At 36.5% G+C, this 22,197-nt stretch overlaps 1 protein-coding gene across 3 annotated transcripts; it reads right to left on the bottom strand.

The window, feature by feature from the left end:
- Positions 1-3,082: 3,082 nt before the first annotated feature.
- On the bottom strand, positions 3,083-21,126 carry LOC132036407 (rRNA (cytosine-C(5))-methyltransferase NOP2C). 3 transcript variants are annotated; one of them, XM_059426749.1, is made up of 12 exons: positions 20,992-21,126; positions 18,959-19,319; positions 17,436-17,583; positions 16,442-16,579; positions 14,879-14,941; positions 13,575-13,696; positions 11,192-11,402; positions 8,781-8,992; positions 5,677-5,777; positions 4,428-4,509; positions 4,220-4,281; positions 3,083-3,522 (listed from the first exon to the last, which is right to left on the bottom strand). In XM_059426749.1, exons 1-12 carry the CDS (start codon positions 21,108-21,110, stop codon positions 3,408-3,410), a joined length of 1,734 nt encoding a protein of 577 aa, XP_059282732.1. In that variant the 5' UTR covers positions 21,111-21,126; the 3' UTR covers positions 3,083-3,407. The 3 variants fall into 3 exon arrangements, with proteins under 3 accessions (XP_059282732.1, XP_059282733.1, XP_059282734.1); XM_059426750.1 differs by having other exon boundaries at positions 8,781-8,986; XM_059426751.1 differs by lacking the exon at positions 4,428-4,509.
- Positions 21,127-22,197: the final 1,071 nt, after the last annotated feature.

Genomic DNA, 22,197 nt, shown 5'->3' with positions numbered 1-22,197 from the left:
CGACTCTCTATTAGTGACAATTCAGATAGGTTTGCACCGGCACTGCTACTTTTTGAAATGTCATATGCTACAATAACTGATCAAGACACACGAAATTAAGAGGTGAACTAATAGATTTCACCCTCAAAAGTTTGATTTTTTTTTTCTCAAGTGAAATCATATCAAAACACAATTCAACTTTCAAATACTTGTTTTTCAACTTCACCTAAATATTGTTCAAACATGATATTTTTGCTAAAGTCGGTAAACTAACTTAATATTATTGTATTTCTATATTTCTTGCTTAATAAGCAAACAGTTTATCTAAAAACATTTATATCAAATTTTTATTGTCAATTTAATCTTACATGAGCACATTTGTTGCGCACTATACTCTAAGACATAAGAAACTTTTCCTCGTAAGAAATCCAAAGTCTCTCCCACATTATTTAAGTTCTTGTAACAGAGTTTAGTTCGCTACTTCTGATTTTTAAAATACTTTTTTTTTTAATTTCGTGTACAATTTATTTGGAGTGCAACAATTTAAAAGTTTTTCCTTCTAATTAGTAATTTCTAGTGTTGGATTGAAGATGGTGTTCCCGATATGGAATCATCATCATCCGAAGATGAAATGATGAGCGAGGAAACAATGAGCGTGACAACAAAGACTCTATTTGTTGCAATGGAACTATGAGAAAGGTTTGTAAAGTTAAATTAGTTCCAAACTGTTATTGCAAGATAAAAAATTTCACATATATTTATTGTTTGGTATCTTTAGCACCCTTCATGCTAGATTGGAACTGAAAATAATAGAGATGGAGGTTATTTTGCGCTACCTCAAAAAGCTATTGGAGGTGTTGGATTTCATCCATCTAAAGGGAGTGATCCATGGAGACTTATGTCGAGACAATATACTCCTAAGTGAAAATTGAAAATTTTGACTGGGTAAGTTGGTTATTCTTTTTTGAATTAGGACATATGGTATAACAACCGCTTACCTTTTTTCGGAGCTGTTTCGTTAACATTTTACTAAACTCGTCTTTTTTTTTTTTTTAGAAATCTGCATAATTGTCACCAAAAATTCATTATGATTTGAGTGTTTTTGAGATCAACATATATATAGCATGATTTAAAGAGTCTCAAATTACAATTTTTTTTTACATATATGCTTAATATGTCACGTTAGATTAGTTTCTATAAACTATATACAAAAATGTATGACTATATAACAAGATATGTTTTATTGTGATATATTTTACAAATCAAAGAAAAAATAGTTGACTGATGATCTGTAGAACTTAAACAACATATAAACATTTTCCTTCGACGTTAACGTGTCCTAAACTTCCAAAAGTGCTTTTTTTTTTTTTTTTTTTTTTTTTGTTTCTCACCCGTTTCGGTACCACATTGGGCCCCGACGAAATCCGGATACACGCCAGAAAGTCTCACACTGGGGATAAAGTGCCTTTTTTTTTGCGCGGATTGCCCTTCTTTTGGGGTGGTCTTTAATTTTTGCCCCTCAAATTGGTGGTCTTTAATATTTTCCCTTCACTTAACACTCCGAGGTCCTGGGTTCAAACCCAGGCTCAGTCAAAAAAAAAAAAAAAAAATCGCAAGGCATAAGTTGAGATTCGCAGGGCAGAAGTTAGGATTCGCAAGGTATAAGTTGGGGTCCAACTTATGCCTTAAGGTAAGGCAAACTTTTACCCAAAATTAGGCCTTAAGGCAAACCTCTATCTTAAGGCCTAACTTTTGCCCAAATTAGGCCTTAAGGCACAGGTTAGCAAAATTCCAGCAATTTCTTTTTTTTTTTTTTTTTTTTTTTTTGCCTTAAGGCAGAGTTTGAAACCCAACTTAAGTTGGGGTCCAACTTATGCCCTGCGAATCCCAACTTATGTCTTGCAAAAAAAAAATTAATTTTTGACTGAGCGGGGGTTCGAACCCGAAACCAAGGGGCTTTTAGCCACTAATTTGAGAGGCAAAATTAAAGACCAAACCAGCGAAGGGCAATCCTGGAAATTGCCCATAAAGTGCTCCCTAATAAATGCAACATACCCGAGGCTCGAACCCGAAACCTCTGATTGAGGACGAAGGAGTACTTATTATTCCATCACAACCCTTGTTGGTCCAAAAACGTTTACGTGTATTATTTTTGCAACAAAATTAAATGCAAACGAATCCTCGAGCTGATCATGGGGTAGTATGGCACTCATTTAGCCGTATTCTTCTTCGTCTCTTTTGCTAAAATCTGACCAGCTCCCCATGGCAAGTTCATTTTTACTTGTTTTACAACTTTGGCTCCTACCAACTATTGATGTCCTTTTTTTGTTGTATCCTAAAATGGCCTGAAATTTCCCTCTCGTTCTCAAGCTCTCAGCCTCTCACCAGCGTCCAACGATTTCGAGACTTAAAAAATGACACTATCTTTGAAAAGGCACGCTATTACTTGAAGACCTTCGAGAAGTCCAATTGTCCAAAATGAAAGAAAATATTGATTGCAATTCAGCTCTGATTGAAATCGAACAAATATGTAACATGTTTCTTTTGACAAGAGAATCGAAATGAACTAACAAAGCCATATCCAAATAAAGCAAAAGTGTTTTTAATAAGGAGTATTTGCCCCCACTTGTAGAATGCACTTCCTTCAGATGATAAAGCTTCCAAGAAGAAAACAAACCACCACCAACCCCCCCCCCCAACCCCACCCCCCGTTCAAACTAAAAAAGACCAATGGAATCACATACATGGCCTTCTCGGCTATGTTAAATTGGACTCCGGTTAAATGAACAAATAATTAAAAAGAGGTTAAAAGAACAAAAGATTTAAGTAGTGTAAAACTATTTAAACTTGAAGTTAAATCAAGCCAAAGATAATCCAAATGGCCTCTTTTGGGCTCTTGGTACCCCTATGTGTTTAATTTTCTCAATAATGTCCCAATCTTCAAAGCCAAAGGAGCAAATTTAGCAGTCTCCAATGAAGCCAACATAATGCTTAAAAAGTTAGAATTACAATCAAGAGTTTTTCATTGCAATCAGTGAGACGTTTAAAAATAAAATCACTGCAGGGATAATTGAGAAAGTGCCATAAATTGGTCAACCGCGTGAGAATCATAAACCAAGTTTTTCATGACCAATGTGCAAGGTTGAAATATCTTTGAACATTGGAGGTTGCAGAATTTGGCAATAGTAGAGTTTAACTACCAACTGAATATAAGATTGGCGGTTATCTCTTACAGGACTAGTAGTAGTATCTACCTAGTCTATCTGGCATTCACAGTTACACTAACTGATTCTGCAACCCATATTCCAGCATGTGATTGTCAACGAGGGTACAACAAGAGAGGAACTGGGAGGCTTGGACTTCCATCGCCGAAGCTCATATAAATTCATTGCCAAATTACCTATCCCGAGAGTTGTATCACATTCAACTCAGATGTTTTTGGGTCCAACGCTGAACTTTGCTATGAAAAATCCTATCGTATCAAGGTCGGATGACGGATCAAATCTCTGAACGAGATTTTCCTCACCGGGCTTTAACCATTCCCTGGAGAATTTAGAAGCAGCAGAGATGTCAATACCACCACTATTGATATAATGCAACACTATAACAGTGTGTTTCCGTACATGAAACAGCATCCAAGGGTGATGTTTTTGGAAGCAGTTCTTAGAGTGAAGATGAAAAAACTACTAGCATTTAGATAAATGTACATCCACTGCAGAAATTCTGTTCCTAAATTTAATTTCCTTTACCCACTAGTCTTGGCAGTTAAAATTCAGAAAAATAGACATAACTCAAAGGTTCTTTCTTGATCTTTTTTTTGGGTATGCACCCACATATTGACAAATAGAAACTGTACGAAAGCAAGAAACAATTAGCGACACTCTCCTATACTATCCAAACATTTGAATCGTAACTCATCCTATATACCATCAAGCAAAGGAACGAGTGCCTCGGTTGTCACGTCTTACATCAGTATCACAACCCAAGACATATTTTTCTCCACTGACGGAACAAATTCAAAGAGACTGCTTCAAGCTTCACCTTATTTACTTTAGAAATTACTCAATAGACACTAACACATCCATCTTATAAGAACAGATGAAAACGACTGCAGAACAAACAAAATAAGCTTAACTTAGCTAAAGCACCTGTCACGGGTATATACTTATACAGCTTTTCAACACGCAATTGATAAATAAGTCTTGCAAAGCAAATACTATGAAATGGGCAAGATGCTTACTCAACAAATCCATCAGGCAATTGACAACTACCAGTAAGGCCGGGTCCTCCAATTTTTGGATGCTGAAAGACATACAAGAGTTAGAAAAATATGTAAGATCGATGGTAATCGCCAGACATCGTCAATGATATCCACACAGCAAACAGTTCCTTTAATATCATTCCACTAGAATATTCTTTTACATAAATATACAAGCTTTTAAGCCAACCTGAGATGCCAACGAGAGAAACTCATATGTGTCCAATGCATATCGTACTAAAGCTTCATTCTCACCAGGGTTTATCGTACATCTGAAGTTGGAACCAGTAACATCAGTTGTTCATGCTATTAAACATGACAAAGTATTGAAGCTGGAACTAGTAACACCAGTTGTGGATGCTATTAAACATATGACTAAGTAATGGAAGAATCAGTCAACCAATCTGCTGAAGTGTGTGACCATCTCATCTAAAAGTTTTAAGTGTAGGAAAGAGTACACTTTTATTTACTTAATTACATTATGTCTCATAAAGTTTAACATAATAAAATTGCATTTAAATGCTTGTCTTGCATACAGTGTTGTCATAGGCGAAAGCATTAGAAAGTGCTCCAGGTCCATTGGGCTTTAAGTGCAACGGAAATGTGGGCTTTAGTTAAGAAAGGGAAGCAGTGAAGAAAAAATAAAAATATTTATGTAGTGCAAGAAAAAAGTAACAATTTTATTCATAATGGTTTCCTTAACAATTAATATATCTTCTGCTAATCAAATTTATTGTTTAGTATCACTCTACTCAAATTAGAACTTAAGCACGCCTAAAATGAGCCTTTGACAACGCTACTTAAATAATGTGCAAAACAATAGGAGAAACAAGGAGGTACTACTGTCAGAAACTAAGAACTCCATTCACTAAGACATGCACTACCACACTCAAGATTTCTCTAACCAAAAAGACAGTCATCTCTTTTGGAGATGGAGATATAGCAAGTGCGCACGAACCCAATGAATTTTCTCTGGAGGGGAAAAAAAGGTAGCATCACGATCTGCATGTTATATTCACACAGAATTTAGCACCTGGTGAATAACCTATGGGATGACTTTAGCACAACTAGACGTTCTTTCAATCTCCTCCATGCAGGATTCAGAAACAAGAGAAAATATTTTGCATTAGATTCATGCATCACACTCAGAATATCTGTGAATTTGATTTCTTATAATGTAACTTTTGCTGTCCAAATTATTTATTTGTACGACGACTGCAGAACAGGGAGTTAGACATTTGAATGATCCAAAAGGAGAGAAGTTTAGATTAAGATAAAGAGATGTACAGCTGGTATAAAGGTCAGTCAGGAAGAAAAAGGACAGATGGAATGAGAATTCTGACTCAACAAAAGCAGTGATGAAATATGCGTAATAATCTCAATACCGAAATTAGTCTCGAGTCTCATTAAAGAAAGTTCAGATACATGTTTGTACTTACGTGGAATAGACAATGACTCCACCTGGGCGAACAAGCTGAACAGCTTGGTCAAACATTTTTCTCTGATATTTGGCATCACTCCTCAAGGAATCAATTGTGTCCTGGATATAACAAGAGACATTTTATGAATTAGTTGTCCTGAATATAACAACAGAAATCTCTTCTCATTTACAATGTAAAGCGGATACACTTTAGAGTAGTAGTGTTGAAATATGAAGCAGGAACAAGGAATAAACTTGTTCTGATTAAAAGTGGTGTAGATAATCAAGAGCGTCGCCCCCAGCCCAGCCCATCAGAAAACTCTGAACAAGAAAGAAACTTTCAATTTCATCGTCAAATAGAAAATAGGATGTCGAAGAACATCTGCATGTCATTGGATTAATGAAGTATGACTAATAATTATTCAGATAGACATGGAATATGAAAGGCAAGGGGGGAATTAAAAGCTACTGATCCACCCTTAATAAAATTCATGGAATGCATCATTTGATTTGGGTACTTAACCAAATCATCTTTTTACTGTGTATGCCTTAATGTTTTCTTGATAAAACTTTTCTATGATTAAATTTCACCTTTTTCCTTAACAAAAAAATGTTAATTTAAAATAAAATAAGGCATACACAAAAAGAAAATTGATAAGTTAGGCATATACAATCCCACTTCCTTTCATAATCGTCTTCTATAGTAGCACTCATTCTCAATTACTAAACACAAGCAATTGTGCTTGTCTATTGAAGGTGTAACACCTCGTGCATTTGGGCTAAGATTTGACTCATAAGACAGGGGTATAATGAACCCAATTTGAGTAGTGTATAAATGGAGTTTGAAACCCAATCAAGACATGAGAAGAGTCCTTGAGCAAAGGAAAGTCGGAAGCTACCCTACGGAGCGTGTTTTCAAGTGAGTTTGCACCACGTCTCAATTAAAATGAGTATACGGAAAAATCTGTAAGGAATTTGGGAAAATTTCCTTCTTGAAAGTTGTAGATCTTTGAAATACCTTTCCAACGGTATATTATGAAGGTCAAACAGACATCTGTACAAAAAGTTATGCCCGTTTTACTAAAACAGTGTTCACGATATACGGTGGAATATACGGGCCGTGAAAATTATACGGCCGTATATTCAGACCGTAAAATTGGTCGGTCAAAAGCCCAAATCATCGTAATTGATTTACGGTGAGACATCCGGTCCGTAAAACTTTTACGGGACGTAAAATAGGGGCGTAAAATGGGTCCGAAAAGCAATTATAAAACTTCGTTTTAAGGCTTTTTCACTTCATTCTTCACCCCCAAGCCCTAGAACGACCTTCTATTCTCTCCCATCATCAAGAACACCAAGGTAAGCCTACTCTAATCATTCCAAGTCAATTCTAATATATATCCTTGTAGTCTAAACAAGAAATCATCATTCCTAAACTAGGGTTTTCAAGAAAACCCATCTCAAGGTTCAAGAACTCAAGATTTTGGAAATCTTCTTCAAAGTTAAAGTATTTAATTCAAGTTTAGAGCATTACCAGGTATGTAGAGTTACTATCTACGTGTGGGAACATCATTGTTCTTCCCCACGCCTCATCATCCATAAATTATTATTCTTTACGAAAACTAAGGTTTCTATACTATGCTCATGATAACCCTAGGTCCATGTCCATGATTATATTATGTATGAATTGTTATAATTCCATCATTGAGTTCTTAATATTTCTTTATGATTATTAAGATCCGTCCGTAATCTATGAAAACCTATATATCCCATTCCATGGGTTCATGTAAATGTTAATTTATGATATATATTATGTTATTTTCAAGAAAATACTATACATGTTTTACAAGTTCATGCAAGCAAGTTATGATTCATGAAAACCATGTTCAAGCAAGTTATGATTCATGAAAACCATGTACAAGCAAGTTATGTTTCATGATATACCATGGGCGACGAAGTGCCCTTTATTTTACATGTTCGTATTTTTTGGGAGTTGCTTTAATTACCGAGGAGAGGCTTGTATAGCCGAAACTACGTTGCCACCGTAGGATGAGGATTAATCCACTCGTATTCAGGATGATTCTCATAATGGCGGATCCTTTCATATTATTAAATCTCATGTTCCACGGCAAGGATCGAGTGTTCGGCGGGACGCAAGCACTGCACCATGGATCGGTTACAAGTTATTCGCACTCCCCACGTATAACAATTTTTCTTATATTATACTCATATGTATTCATGCTCGTACTGTATACGGGTTTCGGTTCTCGTATATCACGTTATATCGTATGTCCCATGTTATTTCTTCGGATTGCTTTACATACCGGTACATTCGATGTCCGACGTCCCTTTTATTTGCCGGAGAACTCGCATTTCACGATGCGAACGATTAACAGACAACACATCCGTTCGGTAGGACGCATTCGTATCGACTTATTGGTGAGCCCCATCTCATTCGGGGTTTAGTCAACTTTTGTTTTATGATTAGTTATGCATCTAAGGTATCTTGGGGTCTTGTCCCGTAAAGTATGTTTTCCGGTCGGACTCATGATAGAGGTTTCATAGACTAGACAAGTCGGTTATGTCATGTCACACTTTTAGAGTCGTATAGCCATTTTGGCTCGTTCATTCATGTTATTTCCGCACTCATGTTTAAACAAGTATTTTTATTAAGTATTATGACTTACTACGTTTTATAAAGGCTCATCATGCATTCACGTTATATTCCGCTCATGTTATGCCTCATGATGATTCAGCAAGCCATGTGGTCCGCTCAGTCATATGCAGTAAGGCACCGAGTGCCGTGTTTCGCCCAGGCCATGGTTCGGGGCGTGACAGAAGGCGAACAGTGTAAGCCATTTTTTGCTCTCTATGTACCATACAATAGTCTCAAAAAGACATCCAGTTTTATCTTCTCTCTTTCCATCTACTTTTATCTGATTATCTCCGTGCACCTTATAACCATTCCTAAATAAGCAGAACATGCTATTTCATCCATACTCCAATCAAATAAAATGGTAGATAAACTTTTAGCATAGAAAAAAGAGTAAGAATACTAGTCTTGGAAAAGGAAAAAAGGAGCAAAAATACAATGGAAATGAGATAATTCAGAAGCTAACTTACCTCTCCAGCAAAGAGACGAGGTCTTAAACCTAATGCAGAGCAAGGGGCATCAAGCAGCACACGATCAAAGCTATTGGGAGAAAAACCTCTAGACTTTTCAACCCTCCCACCTGCAGTGTGATTCCTTCCTGGCCCATTTTTTAGTTGCCTGATACGTTTCCGTAGTTCAGCTTTACTAGTGTACTGACCATCCTTCAGCTGCAAATCTTTGACTGAGAGATTTGTTTAGTTACTCTAGTTAACTAGAACTTTCAGTAAACATTTTTATACTGAATTTACAGAATATGATCTTGTGAAAATGTCCCTGAATTAAGAGCATGAGCTAGCATTCTTCAAAAGACCATCAAACCAGTCTGATCAAGCAACTTATATTACAAACTTTAACCAAATAAATATCTGCTGTTTATATACACACATGTAGATGTAGGGGTGGCAAAACTGACCACCAACATCTTATAACCCGCCCAACCCGTCCAAAGATAATGGGTTGGCATGAATTATTTTATTCATGGACTGATTGAGGCTATGCCAAATAAACCCATCACTGTACACTAGCCCAAAATAATCTGTGTACATGCCCGAAAGTGACCCATCAGATGCCCAAGGATAAGTTCCATTCTTGTAATAGTTTATGGCCTGTCACCTATGTTGCTTGGATATGGGTGCGGGCACCCGACTCGGGTGCATATCTAGTAGTCAGACTCAATATCATCACAATCTTAGTTTTCGTGGATACAGAAGGAGTATGGCTGCGAGTGTTGAGATACAACCAATATATATATATATATATATATATAAGTGCATATTTCGACAAGTAATTGAAGTTATTAAACTAAAGCTAGTATACTTAAATTCAATGCAAAACACTGGGCCCGTTTGGCCATGACCTCAAATCATGATCTATAATCAGGCTGATTTGAAGTTAAAGTTTTTTTTGGACATGCAATTTGGGTCTCAAAGGCTGTCCTCCTTCTCATAAACATGAAAACCCCACAATTTGTGAAAACTATCAAAATTTCTCCAAGTCTTACAATCTTACCAAATAAGCAAACCATACTTCATACACAAGGTATCAGAATATCCTAAGGCATAGCCATCAACAAATCGTATATTTCCATGTTCTTTTTATAAATAAATGCTTTTGATTATTTATTACAAACTTTCGAATAATTTTATAAAGATCCACTGGTCCAATAAATCAACAATAGTAGTAAGCAGCTATTCTTTAATATAATCCTCCCACATGGTTCGGGCAATCTCTTCACGTCGAACATAGGTCTTTTTTTGCAAAACTTAAAATTAAGCTCCTTTTTTGCAAAGTATAGACTTATGGGTCAAGTTCTAAATTTAAAAATAAAAAAAATAAAAAACTTGATATCCTACCTTTTAGAAGAATTTGGGATTTGAAATCAAAATTTCAAATTGAAGTTGAAATTTTGTTCAAATGTCATAAACAAACACTGATTTCAATCAAAACTTCAAATTTAAGCTCCAAATTGCATGGTAAAACGCCTACTTAGTAATATTTTATTAGGTAGGTTATCTCGTATAATTGCAAAGGGTTTTAGTGTTGTATGTGAACATATTTATGACATTAACCTAAATTCAAACCAAATACTGAATTAACCTATACTTTTTGGCCATATATGTAGCCAATGCACCTAAGTTAAGTTGACCAAATCCAGCGCACACCCACACCCATTAATTAAATAGTAATGGATTTTTTTTTGATAATGGTAACAGATTAAATAGTAATAGATTTAAATCACCTTCTTAACAAAAAAAAAAGGTTATTTTCAACAGTTTTAAGTAACTCCGTAAAGAACTGAATCTTGAGCCTAACTCAACCCCAAAAGCTAGCTCATGACGGGAGGATTCTCCAAGACCATATAAGGAGACCACACATCCCCTTTTCATCCGATGTGGAACTCTTCAACACCCAACCTCACGCCCAAGGCTGGACATTTGGAGTATTGGCAATTTCTAATTTGGGGGCCCAACATCAGGAAACAAGAAACGGGATAGATCCTACATATTATTCTTATATATTTATTAGCGGTACCCCCAACACCCGCATCCGCACCCAGATCCATACCCCAAAATCACAAAAATTCATGTGATGGCGAATCTGACATCTAGATCCACACTCGTATCTGATACCTGCACCCATATCTGAGAAACATATGCCAACGCACATCAATCTAGTGGAACCACTAGTTACGACGCTCCTTGTTTCAGGAGATCCCCAAAGACAAACAAGGGGGAGATGCCAAAACCTCTTGACAGGCTAAAAGAGACACCAAAGACCGTTCTTTTTAAATAGATTATACAACACACAAAAAACAACATTAACAACACATCACCAAACTGAAAAATATCATGATCAAATCGAAAGATTTCGAACTACTCACAATTCTTTTCCGATAGCAACTTTGCATCAAATTCATCTATAACAGTGGATAATAAATGTGTTGTTCGCGTATTTTGAACATCCTCAACACTGCATGAGTTAGGCAAACTATCAGATTCAGCTCCATGGCAAACAGACTTCAGCGCATCAAGCTTATATGTAGTTATACAGCTTAAACCCATCTCAGCCGCCAATTTCTGAATTCCAAGCACCTGCATAATTGTAACAAAATCAGAACTCTTCAAAGAAATGGACCAGCAAAATTTGGCCCTTTTCTGTACAATTCAAAAAGTGGAAAGAAGTTAAATTCTGAACTGGAAAAATGCAAAAATTTACAGTTTCTTCTTAGACATAGGATATACTTTTTATGTACTTCTCAAGTTCTTTATTTACTAATTATGACATGATGAGGTATGAGTATTTGGAGCAGAAGGCGTTTACCCGCAAATGAATGCGCTTTTAACCTCAATTATAAGCATTAGGTAGGCTTTCCTATCAAGGCTGGTAAGGCTTTGGCAATAAGAGTTCACATTGGAAAAACATGTGCTGTGTAATGTGCAAAGTATGGATGTAAAAAAGGGCTCAGTGTAAGACAATTGTCAACACACATCTCAATAATGCTTTCTCTCATGCCTTTATTTCTCACATGGTATTCTAGCTTTGGGGAGAAACCCTCATTATGCGGTAGTAAGCGACATCTGGGACAGTTACCGAGCCTTCTTTTCCAGCTACATCAAACCTCTGATCTGAGGTTCTCGGGAGACGCCCGGTGATTCTTACTTGAGTCCACCCATCTCTAGTTCCGATAATTAGATTTACAGATCTGGTCATATTTTCACTCTCCACAAACTTGTTCTCCAGTTCCATCGGCTTCTCGGTTTCTCCTTTTACTGTGGGTGTCGCCTGAACAATCTATACTCTTCAGCTTTTATTTCAGGTCACTTTTGCAGAACACTAGCAGTTTAAGCCACTCTTCGACGGGTTTTTAGGCAGAACTGATACTGTTTCCTTCCTGAATCTTGATTGTTTACTATTTTGTTTGCCTAGAACTCTCTTCAATCCAGCCATGTCTTTCAGGTTCGCTGTTTTTAGTTCCAAAGACATGGGATTGAAAATCCAAGTCTTATGGTTACTTCGGAACCCTCAATGGGAAGTTCAATCTATTTAATTTGCGCTTCCTTGTTGAGTTGTAGTGCAAGAGTCACAGTGTCCAAGATCACTTGACCAAAAAGGGAAGCCAGGGTGATGAGAAGACCTGAGCACAATGGGGAAGGTTGACGCTCAGTTGTGCAGTCATTTGTGGCAATCTATTGATTGCAAGTTGATACCCTTGTTTTGTCCATTCCATACATGCTATTAAGTTTGGAAAAGGCTCATACTTTATACATTAATGGCATATCTCGTTTCTATGATGTCATATCAGATGACTAACTTAAGAAAGCAGAAATTAGATGTCTTCTTATTTGGGATTGGCATAGGGAACCATGGAGGAATTTGGAAAGTTGATATCAGTCACTACTCACTACTGGTGTTGAAAAACAACATGAATAACAACAAAAAATGTTTCTAAATTCTTACACTTATTGGACTTCCTAATGACCTTGATTTGATACGTGATCACATTTTGGCAAGTCCTATTGTGCCAACCGTGGATGAACTCTCTCGAATACCTCGCCTTGTTGTGCTATCTAGTCACACGATGATCTCGTCACTGACCATTGACTCCTCTGTTCTTGTATCTCAGACAATGAAAACTCAGATATCTCAGACTATGGAGAATCAAAGAGGAGTTGTTTTTAATATCTAGACCCCAAGTGTAGTTATTGTAACAGGATGGGACACACTCATGCGCTATGGTATACTTTACATTGTCGACCATCCAAAAATGTTCAAGTTGCTCAAACTGCCACTGCTGGTAACCAGGGGCTTTCTTTATCTGAAGGGGAATATAATGAGCTCCTTCATTATGGGGCAGGTAAGCTGACATCTCCACAGACTTATAAAATATGCACCTAAATCACTCCATAAAGGCTAATTCTTCCACTGACAATCATAGGCTAGTGGTACCTGGATTTCTCTAAGTCGCCAGCCATTGAATAAATTTGCTTCAAGTAACGGATATGTCAGCTTATATGTCATTGTTTCTATTACTCAATGTAAAATGCTACACCATTCTTAAGCAAATACTCAAAATCAATGAATGGATCAGACTGCCATGGTGCAAGTCCCAGCAATTTAAGGACACCTTTAACCCAGGTGATAACCTTCATGTAAAATCATTTCGGTTAGCACCAAGGATTACAAAATGCTGTGAAGTTAAAGATGTGTCAAATATTATAGACAATAATACACTAATAATCACCTGCCAAGTTCAGAAGGTGCACCTTATTATGAGATCTGTCAACAGCAACAACCTCCCCTTTGTCCTTCATAAGGCTTGCTATTGCTGTGGTTTTCCCCCCTGGAGCTGCACACATGTCCAATATTCTCTCTCCTGGTTGAGGATCTAGGAAAATTTGTTGTGGGAAGAAGAAACATGTCATTGGAGATGAGAATAATACTCACTTAACCAAGCTATTGTTTGCAGAACTTATGTGATAGGTTGTATTAGAGTGTTGGAAGGAAAGACAAAAGAAGAAGAAACTTCATGCATAAAAAGAAAGGGGAATATATGTTCAAGTTATCACAAATGCAGGATGTAGAGCAAGGTATCGTATCACAAAACTAAAATTCCATTTCCACGCGATAAAATATTAGGCTATAGATTATGATATCCAGCAAAAACAATAGCTTAATCACCAGTCAGGACATAACGTGCATTTGCTAGCAAGTGCCTGCAAATGCAACACTTAATCGGCATTCAGGAGTTACTCTCTGAGTGGCCTTTTTAGAGCTGATGTTCAAGTTGGACAGCATCGCTCTAGATCAATGATAGCTATGTATAGTAGAATTTACAAGAGTAAAACGGGTTAGTACAAGGGATGGTGAAGCCTGTCATTTGATACTACTGATATCAGTATCAAAGAAAGCGAGTATTTAATCAAGGATGAACTGATGCAGCACTACCTTGGATCAGATGTTGAGAGATACTCCCTCCGTTTCAATTTATGCGAACATATTACCTTATTAGTCCGTGTCAAAAAGAACGACCCCTTTCTATAGCAATGATTTATAGCCACACAACATATATATGTGACTCATTTAACACCACAAGTTTCAAAGTCTTCTCTTTTTTCTTAAACTCCGTGCCCAGTCAAATGATTCACATAAAATGAAACAGAGGGAGTATAAATTATAGGAGGACTTCTTCGTTTTGCTGTACTTTCAGAGGATTATGTCTCATTCTCAGAGAAATTAATGCCAGAGTTTCATCTTCCAGAGCAAACTGAAAACAGCATAATCCATTTAATCAACTTACCGATTACATCTTTTGATCTTAAAGCGTAATGATCAACCAAATTATTTTTTACCGTTCTCCTTCAAATTTAAACTGGCACTGAAACTAATGCAAACTCATTGTTCTTACAATATGGATACTTCAAAACTTGCAGCATATAAGAAGGAAAAAGGAAAAAAGGTCAAAATCCATGAGTCACCGTAAGAATCTCTACTTTGCACATAATGAAATGATACGGACTCGCCGAGTCACCGTTACACAAGAAAAAAGTCTGAGAAATTATGAACATACCTAAGGCATGTGCAGTTATTATGCTTGGCAGGTTCTGAAGAAAAATCTCACCCTCAAGCAAATCTGAAAGCAAGATATTATAATCAAACACCGCCACATGTACTCACAACTGCAAAAACAAGTTGCTATTCACAGACAATCCAACTCACTCGGAGTATATTCAAGTGTGTATAATGTTTCCTTTTCACTATTTCTTTCATATTCAGAAAACCACGGTGCAAAAAGATAATAGACAACACTGACAAAATCATTCATGGAGATGACAAGTGCACGAAGTGTTTCCTTTTTCATAAATTAAGATACTTTTAAAGATCAGAGAAGAACTCCCGAGTACACTGATAACAACAAAAGTTTAACTTAATGGACTTCCCCATTCTTTTTGCACCCCTAACAGCTCTAGACTACTACTAAACATTCCATTTCCTTCAAAGAAAGTGGCAATAACATCTATTTTTGATAAGTAAAGAAAGTGGCAATAGCATCTAGCGAAGCACGAAGCACTATCTGCAGGAAAATAGTGATTTGTAATATTGTCGGCACTAACCAACTGAGTTGAAGCTTTGCAAATATGGCATCCCTCCAAAGAGCCTTACCTTCTTAAAATGACCAAAGCCTTTAATGTCTCTGTCTAGCAATGGAAACCTATATTGTTTAGCGACTGACCAGAAATCATTATGTACACTACTTTTCGACCACTAATGGGACCAATTCTCCCCTTGTCCATTCTCAGGAAAATGAATAGGCAACTGACTATCACGACAAATATATTCAGAGAGAGCTTGAAAAGGTCTCTATCGGCAAAATATCATTCATGTAGATTCAATCCTGGATCTAACAAGAAATTTGGTCTTAATTTGCCTTCCAAGACGGTCAGAAAATTCTCTACATTCTAATCACGGTAATTTAGAAAGGTAAAAAACTAAAGCTTCTGACACGGAGTTAGTAAAATCACACGGAAATAAATTATCTTTTCTACTTTCTTGATAAATGGATGACATCTAATCAGTCATCACGAAGGAGGTAAATCAAATGTTACTAAGGCGGTAAGGCCTATGCACCAAACGAACAAACAAACGCCATATTAGCACTTCTGATTATCACAGACATCTTACATCATTTCCGCCGTTGTAAACTTGAGTATGTTAAAGTTAACCTCATTCCCAGTTCAGTACCATGACTTAGACTTAAAATATCACCTAATAGTGTGAATGTCCCACAGTAATTCTTGACAGGGATGAGAAACAGGAACCGTAATTGATACAGTTACCCAAAGAAAAAAGCCAGACACTCCCTTTTTTTATCAATTAAGAAATAATTTCATTCATAATGGGGGCAAATCCTGTATACAGAAAGGTAGAGATACCCTCGTCAGACTAGAATTAAGTAGCAACTTTAAAAACGCTCGAGTGTAAACATTCTTTAAAACTAGATGGTAACAACATTTATTAAGTTGAAGCAGATTCTCATCATCAAGTGGGAGAAACCGATTGTGCCATAAAAATGTATGCACATAATATCCTGTAAATGATTTCAATAATACTGGAAAAGGCGAGAAACTTATACCATAAAAGGAGGGTAGTCTAAATACTCTTTCCTTCATATCCACCGCAACTCCTTCAGATACACGAAACATCCCAGCTCTTGACATCATTGCTGTTGCTTGGCCAATGTAGTAGCCATCTCTTTCAAAATAATAAGGATCTAACCAAAACTGAGATTGGTCACTCTATTGGTGGGAAGGATGTCATAAAGCTTAGCAATAATATAAAGATGAAACAGATTTATATACTGCAAAAGTTGATTGTGTAAGAGAGGAGACAATATTTGGACAAATCAAGCAGATATAGTGTAAATTACAGAAAGATCATACCATACTTTTTTTTACAAGTAATAAAGAAAAAAGACCATAGCAAACTTATATCCACAAAATCAGACTAGATGAAAAATCATCTTGGTATTTAACCATAAAAATGCAGTATATCCCACCATAACCATGTGATAAGGAGGATATTCTGGTAACATTAAAATCCTTTCGGAGGAGTACATCAGTGTGAAATGAAGCCAAAGGTTCAAAATAAGTTGCTAAATATCTTACTGCAAAATTAGTATTTCATTTGTAAGAAACTCACCAAATTAAGGAGTCAAAATGATTATCACATTAAGGAATTTCTCATTCATTTGAGAATTAAATATCTGAATTATGTGCATTAAGCACATTCACGTCACCCCATCATATGAACCTTTTCTACGTTGAAAACAACTGGCTTACCCCCAGCTCTAACTACTAGTTGAGACAGGTGTTACCCATACTAAATGATTAACTTATTGATGCCCTGTCATATTTGAGCAAAAGTGAAAATGAGGAAAAGCCAGAAGCAAGACCAAAATGTATTCTGCAGTTACATGCACATGTCAAGTTTATGTCAAAGAAACAGTAAGTCCTCGGCAAGCTTTTCCACAGAGAAAACATATTAATTCCTTTGGGGTCAACAGAATAAGATTTCAGAAAGAACACTTTAGTAGACATGAAAAGGTGCAAATGAAGAAGTTAGTTTACCTTCTTGTGATCCTTGTAGAACGGTCCCACGTGTGATTGCAACACCCCATCCACCATCTGTACTAGACTGTTCCACAGCAACTGAAACTGCAACTGCATCACCTGTTTCAACATGAGCACTGCATGCCAAAACACCAGGCACATAAACCTGGGAACATGATAAGTAAATGGTAAGATTTAATGTGTAGGGTATTCATTTGTAATTTAACTAAAGTACATGCACTCTTTACAAAAAGATTCCAGCAAATCAAAGAAGAAAGATCTTCTGGTGTTCCAATACCATCTTTTGGTAATATTGCCAACCTGCAGAGATATGTTTCTCCTGTCGGTATATTTGTGCCCCTATAGACAGAAAACTAATGCATAACATCAAGTGATATTGAAGGTCAATACGTCACTTATCCTGACAAAGGTATGAGCCTATTACATAGCTCCAGATTAAACAGTGCATAGATGGAGAAGAAGGGTAAGTTACTACTTGAAGTACCAATCAAAATTTACACCGCCGAGTAAGACAGGATAAATTAAGAAAACAAAGAAGAGAAGAATAAATCACCAAATATGATAATCACATGATTGCATGACCTTAATTCTTAGAAGTCATCCAGTTTATGCAACAGCACAGTTCTTTCTCCTATTATGATTTTTTTCTTCTTTTTCCTTTTTCTTTATAAAATCTTTTCCGGTGTACTTTCTGAAAATACTTCCAAATAGAACTAGAGATGGAATTTCAAAACCTAAACAGCTCGGCTGAGGGCACCGTCACTGGTTCAAGGGAAGGTCAACCAATGATTTATGGGTCATTCCCTCTCTATCAGTCTCTTTATCCCTCATTCAACTAATCCTTGTTACTTTCTTTTAATAAGGTAAGATTTTATTATATTAGTATCAAGCTGATACTGTGAAAGTACAGAGAAAATGCTGGCTTTATTCACTAAAATCCTAAGCAGTCTAGCATGTCCCCTATGTTATCTAACTTCAAAACAACATTTCCATCTTTCCAATAGTGCAAGTGGTGCAAACAGCTCTATTTCAGACTGCAACTGCTCCTTTTTGCCTTCAAAACACCTCTTTTTCCTTTCTTTCCATGTATAGTCCAAGCAATGCCAAGAGTAATAGCTCCCCATTTCTTTGTCTTATTAGCCCAGGGTTTAGGCTATAATATTGTTGAAAGCAAAGGCATGTATGTTGCAGTGTAAACAGTCAAGTGTTTTAACATGATAGAGAAGATAATAGGTAACAGCAAACAACTCTTGGACACTCTCAAATATCAAAAACAGCATTATGCATTTGCATGCACATACCTAAGAAGCAATATAGATAACTTAAACACACAACACATCACTTGGTAAAAGTTGGAAACACCATCATGATTTGGCCTTTTTTCATCCTTCTATCTACAGGTTGAAATGTAACTACTATCCCTATTGACTCGGGAGAAAGACAATGAACTTCTACAATTCAACTCAAAATGAATTACTATAGCCAAGCGGGTTTATATAACTGCAGAAAAACTCACTCACTTGGGCACCACGAAGAACTGCCTCTGCACACTTTCGGCTCACAATTACCTCCTTAAGAGGTTTGCCTTCGTTGTCCCCATAATGAATAGCATGCGGTCCTGAACCTTTAACAAATACTACATAATCCAAGCCAGGATATTGACACTTTGAGATACTTTTGATGGCCTTAAGAGATTCTGCACTTCCAGTGCATTCTAGGGTTGCCTTACAACAATTATCTGGCTCCAATGTAGTAGCAGATTCTTGAACTGCGATATCGAGCACTCCTCTTTCCTTAAAAATTTCCAAAAGCTTCTTGATAACAGCATCACTTGTTGATTTGAGCGTATTCACCCGGATACAAGAGTAACATGATGGACGCCTTAGAAAAGCATTATAATTTGAATGTTAGAAGGAAACACCTACATGTAAAGGAAATATAAGTGACACTTTTCATGCCTACAGTTAAGGCATTCAAATATCACAAACGAAGCAAAGAAACATGTTTAGACACACAGGTGTAAACAAGAAGAAATCATAACAAAAGAGGAAGTACTTATTTTGTTAACAGTATAGAAAATATTCTGTTCAACTTTTAGTCCCAAGATGATACTGATAAAAGTATAAAATTCTGGACTTTTGTGAATCACATAGTGATAACAATCTATACGTCAGATAGTGCAGTAGCAAAACGCCCTTTGTACCAATAGAATGAATTTTTCATAAATTTGAATTTGACAACAGCTATACTCTCCAACTTTTCTTCAAAGCATCTTCTATTTATTGAACAAGGAAGTACTGGGAAGCAACATGAATAATGAATTTAATTACTAATAGTCTACTTTTATTAATCTCTTCTTTTTCTCAACCTCATTTTTGCCTATATCGCTTGGCATTGATTTGTAATACTGAATACCAGGACCTACAAACACAGAGATTGAGCTCAATTCTACAAAAACAACAACATACCCAATTTAATCCCACAAGTGGGGTCTAGAGAGGGTGGGGTGTACCCAGACCTTACCCCCACCTTGTGCAAGCAGATAAGCTGTTTCTGATAGACCCTCAGCTCAAGGAAAGCATAAACACGGCATTTATGGAAACATAAGCGGTAACAACAGCAACATAGTAATAAAAATGAAGCATAAGAGAATAAGAGACAACAAGTAGTAATAGAAAACTAAGAATGAGAAATACGGAAATAATAGAAGTACGGAAATAATAAAACAAAATAATAAGAATACCAAAAATAATACTATTACTATTGGTAAGGAAAAGTAAAACGCGAAACTACCTACTACTAGCCTTCTACCCTAATCCTCAACCTCCACACCCTCATATAAGGGTCATGTCCTCCTATTGAGCTCAACTCTATTTAAGCAAATCTTTTTTTTTTTTTGATGACATGGCAACCCGCAGCCGCTACCCTTCGGGTGCGCACAGGATAAACCTAGCTTCTGTGCAATAGCTCGCAAATCACACAGAAGAGGTAACCCGCACTAGGCAAGCCCGGTGCGACGAGCTCGACCCAGAAGGCAAATCCCTGCCGTCAGCGGGGGTTTCCCCGAGACCTCCATTATGAAAGCCCCATGCTCAACCAACTGAGCCACTCTATTTAAGCAAATCTAAGAACTACTTTTAATCAATTCAATGTAGAACTCAAGTTAAACTACAAGTTATCTAATAGATACTCCCTCTGTCCATTTTTACTTGTCATGTATTGAATTAGCACGCCTATTAAGGAGCCAAAAATAGAATGAAAATTTACTATATCACCCTTCGAATATAATAAATGCAATGTTTTGGGAAATGCATTGAGAAGTGATTATAGTAAATAATAAAGGTAAATTAAGAACTTAGTGTTGAACTCTATCTTGGTTTTCTAAACTGGGCAAGTAAAAGTGGACATCTATTTAGCACAGAGGACAAGTAAATATGGACGGCGGGAGTACATAACAATATAAAAGGTGTAAATTGGATGTGATGGATGGTAAATTGGTAGCAGTACGTATATGAAAAGCTCAAAAAGAAGGTAGATGAGGCAAATAGCATACGCGAGAGCAGTGGAAATACGAGAGAAATGATCAGCTCCGTAAGCTTTGATGAAGTATTCTTCAACCATAGGATTCCATTTCAAAGTTGGACTGAAACGGTAACGCGTCGATTGATCCATCTGTACACTTGCACAATGTCACCACAGTTTTATGTAAATTATAGCTTCTAAAATTGCTTATTTTGAAAAGTACAACAACAACAACATACCCAGTGAAATCTCACAAAGTGGGGTCTAGGGAGGGTAAAGTGTACGCAGACCTTACCCCTACCTCAGGAGGTAGAGAGGCAAGGACAAGCAATACAAAGCGTATAATAAGTCAGGGCTTATTTTGACAAATGTTTTTCAAAAATTTACTTTTGGTGAAAAGCAATTTGTGTTTGGCCAATTAATCTAGAAAACACTTTTGAGCTGCAATTAGTGATTGGCTAAACTTCTAAAATCACTTATTTTGAAAAGTATTTTTCAAAAAGGTGCTGTTACAAAAAAGTTAGTACTTCTTTTAGCTTTTAAAAAACAACATCTGCTACTCCTGGAAGCGCTTAATTTCCATAAAAGCTTGACCAAACACACTCACTTTTTTAAAAAAATAAGCACTTTTTTTTGGAAAAAATGAGCAGTTTTGACCTGGTAAAAGCTTGGCCAAAGAGGCTATCAATGTGAAAGAGTGTGATTAGAGCAGAGAAAACAGGGTGTTTAGTTACCTGAGAAATGGGAGTAGTGAAGAAGGTTCTACGAATGGCTTTGATGAAGTAGTCCCTCCCTTTCTGCATTTATAGGCGGAGAAGGGGGAACACTCCTTTTCAAAGCATTGCGATGTTTATATACCAACCCGCAACATCTATTCTCGGGTCATCTATAAGAACTCGGGTCATGCTCATGTTAATTTAAAAGTCACTGGATTTAATTTTAAATTAAATAATATATGTGGTCAATTATAATAAGTAACTTAGCTTATTAAAATTGAAAAACTTCATAAGGTTTAGGGTGTTAGTGTGAGAGATATTTTTTAGCTAAAAAATAGGTTGGGTGTTGGAGGTATTTGTGAGCAATTTTCTATATGCTAGTGATATTTTTGGTTCTTTTCGTTTAATAAATAAGCAGCTACGTATTTGGGTAAAAATGTTAAAACTAATTTTAGCGAAAAGGTGTTGCTAATAAAATTTTTTGTTACAATGAATTAATTGCTCTTAAAGTTGCTTACACT

This window comes from Lycium ferocissimum, chromosome 11, assembly GCF_029784015.1.
Source record: "Lycium ferocissimum isolate CSIRO_LF1 chromosome 11, AGI_CSIRO_Lferr_CH_V1, whole genome shotgun sequence".
NCBI lineage: Eukaryota > Viridiplantae > Streptophyta > Magnoliopsida > Solanales > Solanaceae > Lycium > Lycium ferocissimum.
The sequence above is the reverse complement of the archived record's forward strand: the minus strand, read 5'-3'. Positions and strand labels throughout refer to the sequence as shown.

Bases quoted from the DNA above. Each gene is read 5' to 3' on its own strand.
- LOC132036407 (XM_059426749.1), bottom strand. From the start codon at position 21,110: ATGGATCAATCGACGCGTTACCGTTTCAGTCCAACTTTGAAATGGAAT. The intron at 19,320-20,991 runs GTATGCTATTTG...TGCTTTTCTAAG, and splicing joins CGTATTTCCACTGCTCTCGC to GCGTCCATCATGTTACTCTT. The intron at 17,584-18,958 runs GTGAGTGAGTTT...TCATGTTCCCAG, and splicing joins CAGTTCTTCGTGGTGCCCAA to GTTTATGTGCCTGGTGTTTT.